This window comes from Acinonyx jubatus, chromosome D4, assembly GCF_027475565.1.
Source record: "Acinonyx jubatus isolate Ajub_Pintada_27869175 chromosome D4, VMU_Ajub_asm_v1.0, whole genome shotgun sequence".
NCBI classification, from domain to species: Eukaryota; Metazoa; Chordata; class Mammalia; order Carnivora; family Felidae; genus Acinonyx; species Acinonyx jubatus.
In genome coordinates, this window is record NC_069391.1 from 5,989,475 (window position 1) to 6,001,546 (window position 12,072).

At 53.7% G+C, this 12,072-nt stretch overlaps 1 protein-coding gene across 2 annotated transcripts in view; it reads right to left on the bottom strand.

Moving 5' to 3' along the window:
* The window catches only part of NCS1 (neuronal calcium sensor 1), a 50,728-nt gene that overhangs the window by 4,212 nt on the left and 34,444 nt on the right, over nt 1-12,072 (bottom strand). For both annotated transcript variants that reach the window (XM_053204505.1, XM_053204506.1), the window contains exons 3-7: nt 10,920-11,058; nt 9,498-9,576; nt 7,734-7,822; nt 7,368-7,445; nt 5,725-5,842 (exon numbers count right to left, since the gene is read on the bottom strand). In XM_053204505.1, the coding sequence (XP_053060480.1) occupies nt 5,744-5,842; nt 7,368-7,445; nt 7,734-7,822; nt 9,498-9,576; nt 10,920-11,058 (484 nt within the window). In that variant the 3' untranslated portion in view covers nt 5,725-5,743. The remainder of the gene's footprint in view (nt 1-5,724; nt 5,843-7,367; nt 7,446-7,733; nt 7,823-9,497; nt 9,577-10,919; nt 11,059-12,072) is intronic.

The following is a 12,072-nucleotide window of genomic DNA, read 5'->3' on the forward strand; positions in this document are numbered from 1 at the left end:
AAGTGAAAGGCACCGCACGCCAAAAGCCGCGTATTGCATTTATGTGAGAGGCTGCGTTCCGATGACACGTCCCAGGTAGGCAAATCCATAGAGACAGAAGGCAGGCTGAGGCTGCCTGCCGGGGACTGGGTTGGAGGCAGGACGGGGCGAAAGTGCTTAATGGATATGAAGGTGGGTTTTTGCTTCCTTTCTTTCTTTGGAGAGAGACAGAGAGCACACAAGCGGGGATGGAACAGAGAGAGGGAGAAAAAGAGGATCCCAAGCAGGCTCCACACTGTCAGCACAGAGCCCGACGCGGGGCTCGAACTCACGGACTGTGAGATCATGACCCGAGCCCAAGTCGGATGCCTTAACTGACTGAGCCACCCAGGCGCACCCGGCGTCGGACTCTCGATCTCAGCTCAGGTCTTGATCTCAGGGTCAAGTCTGAAGCCCCGCGAGGGTATGGAGCCTCCTTTAAATAAATAAAATCAAATGGTTAATTTGGGGGTGCCTGGCTGGCTCAGTCAGTAGAACGTGTGACTCCTGATCTCAGGGTTGGGAGTTCAAGCCCCAGGTTACTTTAAAAAAAAAAAAATCTTAAGAAACATTTTTTTAACGCAATGGTTCATTTTATGTCATGCAACTTTCGCCTCAGTATGTTTTTGAAAAAAGCAGCACGGAGGACCGGGCTGCCTGCCACCGTCTGCACGATCCACAGATCCTTCCCGTAACCCTGCTCCACTTAAATCCCAAGTCCCTGCTGCCCCGAACGCACGGGATAGGCGTCTGATCCAAAAGGGGTCATTTCCCAGATCTGTGTGACATGACCAGAAAGCATCGGCTGGGCTGGGCTAGTCAGCAGCTACGTGGTGGTGACCCGAAGGAGCAGGCAGGCCCCACGGGAGCAGAGTTGGGGTGGCCGCCGGGGTGCAGGTGAAGGGAAGGGTCCTCCCAGTGCCGACCCCAGGGCGCTTGGCTGAGTTTCCAATCCCGTGCCCTGCCTTCTGCGGCCAATCTGTGAACCCTTGCGATCCCCAGCACTGGACCTGCTGCTTCAAACCGCAAACACAATGGAACCCATCAAATGCCTTTCAATCCATAAATCCGTGATTGGTCCCCTCTAAAGGATGTTAGAAACCCATCTGTTTTTGAAAAGCTGGAAGCCAGGAAGAATGGAGTATCTATCCTGCCTTTCCTTTAGAAATGAGGCTGCAGTAGCCACACCATCGATGAGGGGGAAGTTTCCCAGTAGAGTAAACAACCGAGCTAACCACAAAGAAGGACGGACAGCTCTGGAACACCACCTACTGAATGAATGAATGAATGCACGCATGCGTGAATGAACGAATGAATGAAGGGCTCGTCACCAGTGGCTGCTGACGTCACCAGACCTCACGTGATGCCTGGTGGACACACAAAGCCCCCCTCGGGAGGTGCTCTCTTCAAAAGTGGGTCAAAGTGAGTGCTGGGCAAGCCTGCCCATCTAAGTGCCCATTTCCAGGAAGAACAGGAAACTGAAGAACATTTTAAAACGACCCACGGGGGCCCAATCAGCAAACCGCGAGGTAGGAGACTCCACGGAATGTATTTCTTGACAAATAGCAAAGCAAAAGAAAGGGGAGGGGGAGACATTAAAATGAATGTGAGAGACCTATCAGCCAATTACAATAGGTGGAATTCATTCTGATTCTGTTTCCAAGAAACAAAACATTGCAAGGCCACAGGAAATGGGAAGACTAGCTTAGCTGCAGACCGGGGGGTATCAGGGAATTAGTACTGGGTTTTTTTTTTTCACTATTATGGACTCTATATAAAGAAATGTTATCTTGGGGCGCCTGGGGGCTCAGTCGGTTGAGCGGCCGACTTTGGCTCAGGTCATGATCTCGCGGTTCGTGGGTTTGAGCCCCGCGTCGGGCTCTGTGCTGATGTCTCAGAGCCTGGAGCCCGCTTCGGATTTTGCGTCTCCCTCTCTCTCTGCCCCTCCCCCTCTCATGCTCTGTCTCTCCGTCTCTCAAAAATAAATATATAAGTGTAAAAAAAATTTTTTTAAATGTTATCTTTTCAGAATACGCCTTGAAATATTTATGTCTAAAATAATATGTCTTGAATTTGCTTCAAAATAACCCACCACGAAGGTGCATATGGAGGATATAGACGGCACAAGATTGGCCACAAATTGGTGATTCTGAAGCTGGGTGACGGGTAATGAGAATACACCATTCCTTCTATCATTGCCTGTCATTACAAAGGTTTTTTTTAGGGGTGCCTGGGTGGCTCAGTCGGTTAAGCATCCGACTTCGGCTCAGGTCATGATCTTGTGGTTTGTGAGCTCAAGCCCGGCATCGGGCTCTGTGCTGACAGCTCGGAACCTGGAGCCTGCTTCGGATTCTGTGTCTCCCTCTCTCTCTGTCCCTTCCCTGCTTGCACTCTGTCTCTCTCACTCTCATAAATAAAAAAAACAACAGAAGTTTTTAAAAAATCCACCTCATGGGGCACCTGGGTGGCTCAGTCAGTTAAGTGTCTGACTCTTGATTTCAGCTCTACTCATGATCTCATAGGTTCATGGGTTCGAATCCTGCATTGGGATCTGTGTTGACAACACGGAGCCTGCTTGGGATTCTCTCTCTCCGCCCCTCCCCTGCTCACAAGCACGCACTCTCTCTCTCTCAAAATAAATAAACAAACAACAACAACAAAATCCACCTTAAGATTTCCAACAACCTACGTGTCCCAAGCACAGGCCTAGGTCAAGTATGGCCCAGCCACGCAACAGAATACTATGCAGCTATTAGAAATGATGGCCTCGAACATGTACCGATGCGGGAAATATACAGGATCTCCGTTCCTCAGCGGTTCAGTGAATTATATAACAGGAGCTTATCTAACAATTATGATACATCAGGAATCTGTGAATAAATATGAAATGATGGAACACAAGTTGGATATAATTACCATCTAACAGGTTTGAGGACAAGCCTAAGAAAAGGAGGAAGGCAATTTTCAGGGCGAGCTTATAGGCAGGTTGTGTGAAAAGTCTGTCATGAAAATAAAGTAGCATATTTTCGGCCGCCATGTTGCCAGTGAGCGTAAAATGGGTCCCTCCATAAATGGTGTGAAGGAAAGCCGGTGTAGACACAGCATGAAGTGGACTTTGTGCCAAGTTGGGTAAAATATGTTAAAAATCTCTTTTCTTTGGGGGCGCCTGGGTGGCTCAGTCGGTTGAGCGTCTGACTTTGGCTCAGGTCATGATCTTGCGGTTCATGACTTCAAGCCTCGCGTCGGGCTCTGTGTTGACAGCTCAGAGCCTGGAGCCTGCTTCATATTCTGGGTCTCCCTCTCTCCCTCTCTCTCTGCCCCTCCCCTAGTCACGCTCTGTTTCTTTCTCTCTCTCTCTCTCTCTCTCTCTCTCTGACTCTCAAGAATAAATAAACATTAAAAAAAATTCTTTTTTTAATTTCTTTTCTTGGGGCACCTGGGTGGCTCAGTCGGTTAAGCGTCTGACTTCGGGCTCAGGTCGTGATCTCATGAGTTCGAGCCCCGTGTCGGGCTCTCTGCTGTTAGCACAGAGCCCGCTTCAGGTCCCCTCTCCCTGTCTCTCTGCCCCTCCCTTGCTCTCTCTCTCTCTCTCTCTCTCTCAAAAATAAACATTAAAAAAAACCTATTAAAAAAATGTCTTTTCCTAGTGTTAAATTGCCAAAAGAAAACAAACATTCCCTATAAGTTGTTCATTAAAAACAAAAAACAAAAAAACCAACCGCCAACATATGGTTATGAGCTCATTGCTGCTGGGGAAATACAAACCCATATGTGTTCGCAGAAAACCGTGAGACGGAAACAATTAGGGTGATTCCAAAATAATCACCTGCTGTAAAGAGACTAATGACGCCATGTGACTTTTTCTGGGGGACAGAAACATCAAGAACTTCTGTGCGGACCGCTTCTTCCACGGCCTGCAGGAGACCAAGCAACATTGTCACGTGACAGCTGCCACGGAGGCCACTGGCGACATTTACCACACAAAGGGAGCCTCTGGGAGGGGCACCTGGGTGGCTCAGTCGGTTAAGTCGGTTAAGCGGCCGACTTCGGCTCAGGTCACAATCTCGCGGTCTGTGAGTTCGAGCCCCGCGTCGGGCTCTGTGCTGACAGCTCGGAGCCTGGAGCCTGTTTCAGATTCTGTGTCTCCCTCTCTCTCTGCCCCTCCCCCGTTCATGTTGTCTCTCCCTGTCTCAAAAATAAATAAACGTTAAAAAAAATTTAAAAAAGAAAAAAAAAGGAGCCTCTGGGAGATGTGACAGAGGATCATAAGCACCGTGGGATCCAGAGGCACACACTGGGCTCTTCTGAGATTAGAGAAGGGACTGTGATGATTCCTTTAGAAACCGGTTTGATTACCTATCCCCAGGCTGACCCAGTTACTGAGGATTCAGTTTTTGTGAGCGTTCAATCCTTTTTGAATCAAAAACGCGCACAGCAGTTCTATCTGGGGAATACACGAAGGCTTGTAAAAATAAACTTTTTGTAGGCAGGTGTTCTTCTTCAACATATATATATATTTTTTAAGATCTTATTTTTAGGTATACCCAGCGCGAGGCTCAGACTCACGACCCTGAGATCAAGAGTCACGTGTTCCACCGGACTGAGCCAGCCAGGAGCCCCTCAACCTGTTCTGTGACGTCTCTTCAGTGGAAAAGGATTTCTTGTGTAAAACAGTCACCACCCTCATCATCAGAAAAGCTTCGGAATGGCATAAGCCTCCAGAAGAAAGTATCAGCAAACCAAATCTGACGATACATCAAAAGGATTAGCACACCTCCGGAAGTGGAGTTTTATTCTGAGAACGCAAGGGTGACTTAGCATTCAAAAACCACAGGGCGCCTGGGTGGCTCAGTCGGTTGAGCGGCCGACTTCGGCTCAGGTCCTGGTCTGGAGGTCCGTGAGTTCGAGCCCTGCTTCGGACTCTGTGCTGACCGCCCAGACAGAGCCCGGAACCTGCTTTGGATTCTGTCTCATGGACCCCTCCCCTGCTCACGCTCTGTTCTGTCTCTTAGAAATGAATAAACGTTTAAAAAAAAGTAAAAAATAATTAAAATAAAATAAAAAATAACTCCTGGTGAACTAGAAAGGGAAACTTTCTAAATCTGATAAAACCTTCCAGCAGAAGACCTATACCAGACATCCTAATAATAATTACCAGATTAATTCTAAATTAACTAATCTAATAGTCAATTCTTGAAACTTTTCCCCCAAGACCAAGAGTGAGACAGGAATGCTCATCTTCTCTACTCCTAGGGGGCACTGTGCTGCAGGCCCAGCCAGTGCAAGGAAGCAGGGCAAAGAAACAGATGACGGCAAGAAAGCAGGGAAAGAAAGAAAGCCTAGAAAGTCCCAAAGAATCAAAGGCAGACTCTTAGATTTGACAAATGACATTAGCAGGATCATAGATATATGATTAATCTACAAAACCCCTGTGAATTTCAGGGCGCCTGGGTGGCTCAGTCAGTTGAGCGTTTGACTCTTGATTTTGGCTCAGGCCATGATCCCAGGGTCGTGGGATCGAGCCCCGCGTCGGGCTCTGCACTCAGCATGGTGTCTGCTTGGGATTCTCTCTACGACGCATAACAGAGAAGAGGCAGAGAGAAGAGGAAGGAGAGAATGAAGAAGAAAAAGGGAGAAAGTTCTCTTCCAGAACGGAGGTGTCCTGCCCCTCCCCCCACCCCAGGCCCCAGGTCCCCCTCCACTCACCCCGGCTCTGGGCCGTGGACTATACCAGCCCGTCATAGAGGGACAGCGCCTGCACGATGGAGGGGTCTGCCTTGGATCCCTCCTGGAACTCCTGTAGGGTCAGCTTCCCGTCGGCGTTCTGCAAGCAGAGAGAGAAAGACAGACAGCTAAAGGTGGAGGGACGACCAGCCTCTTAGGAGAGGGGCCTCTGGGCCGGACCCCGAACATCCCCTCCCCAAGCCCGGCCCGGGACTGGCCGAGAGACAGCTTCAAAACAAAGTCAGGTCAGGAGGGAGGCGGTGTCGCTCACTAGGTAAGAGGGCTCGGGCATCAGACAGACCTGGGTGCTTGCCGGCAGGGTGACCTTGGGCATGTGTTCCACCTCCCCGGGCCCCGGTTTCCTCACCTGGGCACGAGAGATAACTACTACGTGGCTTCCTCAGAGCACCGGGGTGACGGCTCTGGGAGCCTAAGATGTGCAAAGTGCTCAGCAAACTTCGAGCGCCCCTAACTCCATACCTGCTATCACGGCCATTAAATCCCGTAAATGGCAGTTAATTCCAAAGGGCTGAGAGCCGAATGCATTTCTCTGGAGTCACTCTCGGAAGGACATTTAAACGACTCCCAGAGGGGCACCTGGGCGGCTGTCAGTTGAGCATCTGAACTCAGCTCAGGTCACGGTCTCGGCGATCTGTGAGTCTGAGACCCACACGGGGGTCTGTGCTGACAATGCAGAGCCCGCTTTGGATCCTCTGTCTCCCTCTCTCTCTGCCCCTCCCCCTGCTCACGCGCGCGCTCTCTCTCTCTCTCTCTCTCCCTTTCTCTAAAATAAACATTAAAAAAATAAAGGGGCACCTGAGTGGCTCAGTCGGTTGAGCGACTGACTTCGGCTCAGGTCATGATCTCACGGCCCGTGAGTTCAAGCCCCGCGTCGGGCTCTGTGCTGACAGCTCGGAGCCTGGAGCTGCTTTGGATTCTGGGTCTCCCTCTCTCTTTGCCCCTCCCCCACTCACACTCTCTCTCTGTCTCCAAGGTAAATAAAAAAAACAATAAATAAGTAAAATAAAATAAAATAATATTTTGATGGCTATATTCCCAAATCATTCCCTTCCTTTTCAACCCCATGGATTTGATTGGATACACTGAAAATCATTATTCTCAGATGCCCACAGACATCTCCAATATGTCAGAGGGGCCCATGGCAAGAAGTAAAAAAGGTTAAGAATCTTAGTGGAGGCTGGGGCGCCTGGGCGACTCAAGTCTGTTAAGCGCCCGACTTTGGCTCAGGCTACGATCGCACGGTCTGTGAGTTCAAACCCCGAATTGGGCTCTCCGCACTCAGAGCAGAGCCCATTTCGGATCCTGTGTCTCCCTTTCTCTCTGCCCCTCTCCTGTTTGTACTCTCTCTCTCTCTTTCTTTCTCTGCCAAAAATAAATAAACTTAAAAAACAAAAAAAAAAGCTGCCCCTCTCTTAATTGAGAGAAGAAAAAGTGTCAGGGAAACTTATTTAACACTCTGGGCATCTGATGGGGACAGCAGGCGACCAGTGGATATCTCAGCAGGCCGAGCCACTGCCCTGAACATCCGTGCATTTATAAGGGTCTCCACTGCCGGCCCACGCCTTACCTGGCCGAGGACCAGTCTCCCCCCACCCCGGGCTCACCTTGTCCATCATGGCGAAGATCCGGTCCACCCTCTTCTCGGGGGTGTTCTCCTCCTCGGGGAGTTCCACGGTGTTCCCCTGCCAGGGAGAGACAAGGTGGGCAGTGGGTTCCCGGCCAGAAATCTGCCTCCCAGTCTGGGCTGCTTCTAGATGCCGACTGCTCCCCCTCCCCACACCTCTACCCTCTCTGCAGTCTGGCTCTAGAACACTCGGCCCCCTCCGGCCCCACTGCGGCGGTGGCCCCTGCCCGCCACCCCTCCCCTGGCCAACTCTCACCCCGGGCAGGAGAGCGGCTGTGCGGCCAGGCCCTGTCCCTACATGTGACGTCCCTCCTGCTGCTCCCACCCCATCGGGCCCAGGCCTCACCACCATCTGGTAAATGGCGTCCACAATGTCTAGCATCTCGTTCCTGGTGATGTAGCCGTCGTTATCCAGATCATAGAGCTTGAAGGCCCCTGGGAGCAAGCAGCCGGGGCAGGGTCACCCTGGAGCAGGGCAGGCTGGGCCACGCCCCTTCCTCCTGCCCCTCAGCACACAGGGGAGACCAAGGGCCCCAACACTCATCGGCAACGAGGATTCACATCAGGACAAACGGATGGACAGACAGACACACGCACATTGACATACACACCATTTCAACTAGGGTTTAAAAACAAAAAAGAAACCAGGGGCGCCTGGGTGGCTCAGCCGGTTAAGCTTCTGACTTCCGCTCAGGCCACAATCACTCACTCCGTGAGTGAGTTCAGACCCCACATCAGGCTCTCTGCTGTCAGCGCTGAGCCCTCTTCGGATCCTCTGTCTCCTGTTCTCTGCCCCTCCCCTGCTTGTTCTCTATCTTTCTCTCTCAAATAAATAAACAAACTAAAAAAAAAGAAAAAAAAAAAAAAAGAAGGAAAGAAAGAACCAAAAGTAGAAAGGAAGGGGGCTCTGGGTCTGCCAGAGTGGAGGCTGAGGCCGGGGCTGAGTGGGGTAGGGACCAGGAGGACCCCCTAATGACGCGCCCTCCTCTCCACCCACGGCCCATCCACAATCCTGCAGCTTCCTGCTATGGTTGACTCAGAAAATCAAATAATACCCCCAGGATGGGGGCGGGGTATAGCTTTTACATGAATAAAATCCTCCTTTATTCCTAAAAAAAAAAAAAAAGAAAGAAAGAAACTGCAGGCATTTCTTGTTACCAACGCCACGCAGCATCAAGGTCCAGGAGAGCGGGGAGTTCTGGCTCAGCTGTTCCCATCCTCTCTCCAGACTCCCTCTGGCACCCCGTGTTCCAGCTTGGAACTCTCTCCCCCCGGGGCCTCGGACATGCTCTTCCCCTGCCTGCAACCCTCTCCCCTCCTCCCACCCCGGCCAGCTCTCCCCTGGCCCCAGCTCGGCCCCTGATCTTTTTAAAAAAAATTTTTAATGTTTATTTATTTTTGAGACAGGGAGAGACAACATGAACGGGGGAGGGGCAGAGAGAGAGGGAGGCGCAGAATCTGAAACCGGCTCCAGGCTCCGAGCCGTCCGCCCAGAGCCCGACGCGGGGCTCGAACTCCCGGACCGCGAGATCGTGACCCGAGCCGAAGTCGGCCGCTTCACCGACGGCGCCACCCAGGCGCCCCTCAGCCCCTGACGCTCAACAGTCCCTCTCCTGCCAGCTCACCCACTCCTTCCTGCCTCAGCTGGATTATGGGATTTTTAAAAATAAAGTCCCCATGCCAGACTGACACTGGTGAGAGCAGGTGCCTGCCTCTCAGATTCCCCCGTGGAGTCCCCGCCTCCTGGCCCGCACACGTGGCCGTGTTGGGCTGGTATCTGTTGGGTGAATGAGTGAATGAGTGAGACCAGTCGTCAAAACAGTGAATTCTCAAGGGGTGCGGCCAGCGCTGGCATCGGGCCTTTTAACTCGACGCTAAGCTGCCCGTGGCCCGTGTCTGCACCTGTTGCCTGCCCCGTCTGTCCACCGTGCCTCGCTAAGCCACGTTCCTCCTACACGGTCACCTCCAGGAAAGTTCCCTTGACCTGGAAAGGCAGGACATCTGTGCCGCTCTCTCAGCCCTGGACAGACGGCCTGGCCCGCTTCTTTGGCTTCCCTCCAGCCTGGGACCAGCCAGTGTGCGCCTGACGGAACCCGGGGACAGGACTTACACCGCAGCTTCTCGTCCAGGGTGCCCCTCGAGGTCACCGACAGTGCCTGGATGAACTCGGAGAATTCAATCCGCCCGTCCTGACAGGAGAGAGGGGTGGGGAGGCCGCAGTCAGCACCGGGTCACCCGTCAGGCTTGACCTCGGGCACCTGATGGGCAGTGGCAGGTACCAAATACCCCACGGCTAAGGGACACCCAAACGGGGAGGGTGGGGGAGAAGGGACAAGGGATGCGGGGAGCGGGGGATGATTACAGATGGGTCAGGTCAGGTAGTAAGGACAGAAGAAGGATTGAGGCTCAAGGCAGAGCCCAACTCCACATGTGATGGGAGAAAGAGCCAGAAGTCATCACACACACACACACACACACACACACACACCCTCTCTGGGCAAGAGTCTAGAAACCCCTTCTCCTCGCTTCAAACTACAGGCTCAGAGGCTTCTGAGGAGCGCAGGGCCCTCAACTGTTTAATCCTACCTGTTTCTTTTGCGAATAGGGAAACTGAGGCCCGGAGAAGGCAGAGCTTCCCAGGGCCAAGCAGTGTGACTGTCAGCCTGAGGGCACCTGGGGGAGAAAGCCAGGGCACGACAGAACGGAAACCATCCAAGGGCCCGAAGTCCAGAGTGTGAAATCGAGTTCCGGTAAGTCCCCCATGAACGGGAGGGAGCCTGGAAAAATGCAGGCGTGGGCCAGGGTGCCGAGGACGGCGGGCGCCCCACAGTGGATACGCCACAGGTCAGCACGGCCATCGCCGGGAGGGGACACACGCTCCCGACACAGAGAAGCCTTGAAAACATGACGCTCCGCGAAAGGAGCCAGGCACAAAAGATCCCACGCTGTATGCTGCTCAGAGCCTCAGTTTCCCCATCTGCAAAATGGAGGTATTCAAAGGACGTGCCCCAGAGGTGCTTGGTTATAAAACCTCACTCAAAACGATCCACGGGAAAAGCTGAGCACGCGGTAAATATTCAGTAAGTGTCAGTTGCGGCTCTAAATCCTGCTACGGTCCCTGCAGGGATCTGCATTTTGTGCTCGCGTGAGCAAGGGCAAGGCGTGCGTGCGTGTGCGTGTGCGTCTGTGTGTACGTGCGCGCGTGCGCGGTACGGGCGTGCGTACCCGTCTCCGTGCGGCGCAGGTGGAAGTGCGTGCGCCCGGGACACGCGCGCGCATTGGTGTGCGTGTGCGTGTGTCAGTGCGCTTGTGTGTGTGTGCGCGCGCGTGTGTGCACACGTATGTGTGTACCTCCTCCAGAAGGGAACTTCGGCAGCGGAGTGTGGGTGTGGCAGACGCTGCGGGTGCCTGCGGGAGCCGAGCGGGGGGGCGGGGGGGGGGGGAAGGGGAAGCGGAGGGGAAGAAGGGGGGAGGGGGGGGGAAGCTGAGCCCCCCCCCCCCCCCGCTCAGGCCCCGTCAATCCCCGGCTCACCTTGTTTTCGTCAAAGACGTTGAAAACAAACGTAGCAAACTTGGTGGGATCTCCGAATGGGAAGAATTGCTTGTAGATTTTCTGGAAGCCTGCGGCATCCAGCTGCCCACTGGGGCAGTCCTTGATGAAGCCTTTGTACCTGGAGGCGGCAGACCGGGCGAGAGAGGGTCAAAGAGGCGCCAGCATCACCCACCCACCTGCCAGCGTCCCCAGAAGGCTGTGAATCCTGTTCAGGGAGACAGTGCCACGTGGGGAAGGGGGAGGGCACAGGCCTGGACACTGTGCAGCATGGGCTCATCCCCCCTCTGCCTCTGGCTAGCTGTGTGACCTGGGACGGGTGACGGCACCTCTCTGAGCCTCGTCCGTACCAGGGGGATAAGAGTCGCCGTGAGAATTAACCTGCACACCATGCACAGAGCACCTGCCACCCCCCTACCCCCGCAGCCCTGCACTCCACACAGCGGGGCTGAAACAAAACTCACCCGAACGAGCTCCCCTAAACTCACGCTCTTACACCGGGGCACCCCTGCCTCCCCACCGTCTCCGCTGAGCCCCTCCTGGCACCACAGAGCGGGGGCAGGCTGGCGGTGCCGGTGGTACCGCTGGTGGGCAGAGCCACCATATGGGGCCGGCAGCTGGCTCCTCCCACATGCTTGCACCCCGCCCCCCATTACGCACACCCCCTCTCCCCCACGTCTGTTCGCGGGGATCCGTGTTAAGAGACACAGGAGCGGGGCAGCAAGCTCAGAGGGCACCCTGGTTTGTCCCCCCCCCCGCTGTATTCCCAGCGCCCGGCCCAGGATTCTGCAGCTAAGCAGCCAGCTGACCGCCGCACGGCTCTGGAGCCCAAACCCCGGCTTTGCCATTTGCTGGCTGTGCAACCTTGGCCAAGTGTCTTTACCCCCCTGAGCCTCAGTCTCCTCGTCCCTAAAAAGGGACGGCTGCCACGTCTGTCTTGTCGGCCTCAGATGAGAGGATGACGTAGCATCCTTAACATAGGGCTGGGCAAAAAAAAGCCATCAGTAGCATGATCTTTTGTATTATGAACTCAGACGGGCTGTCGTAAACCAGTTGGCGAGTCGGCGCCTGGGCGTAGCTTAGCAACCCAGCTGGAGGAGGATTCCTTGGAGGAGGAAGATTCCTAGCACCAAGG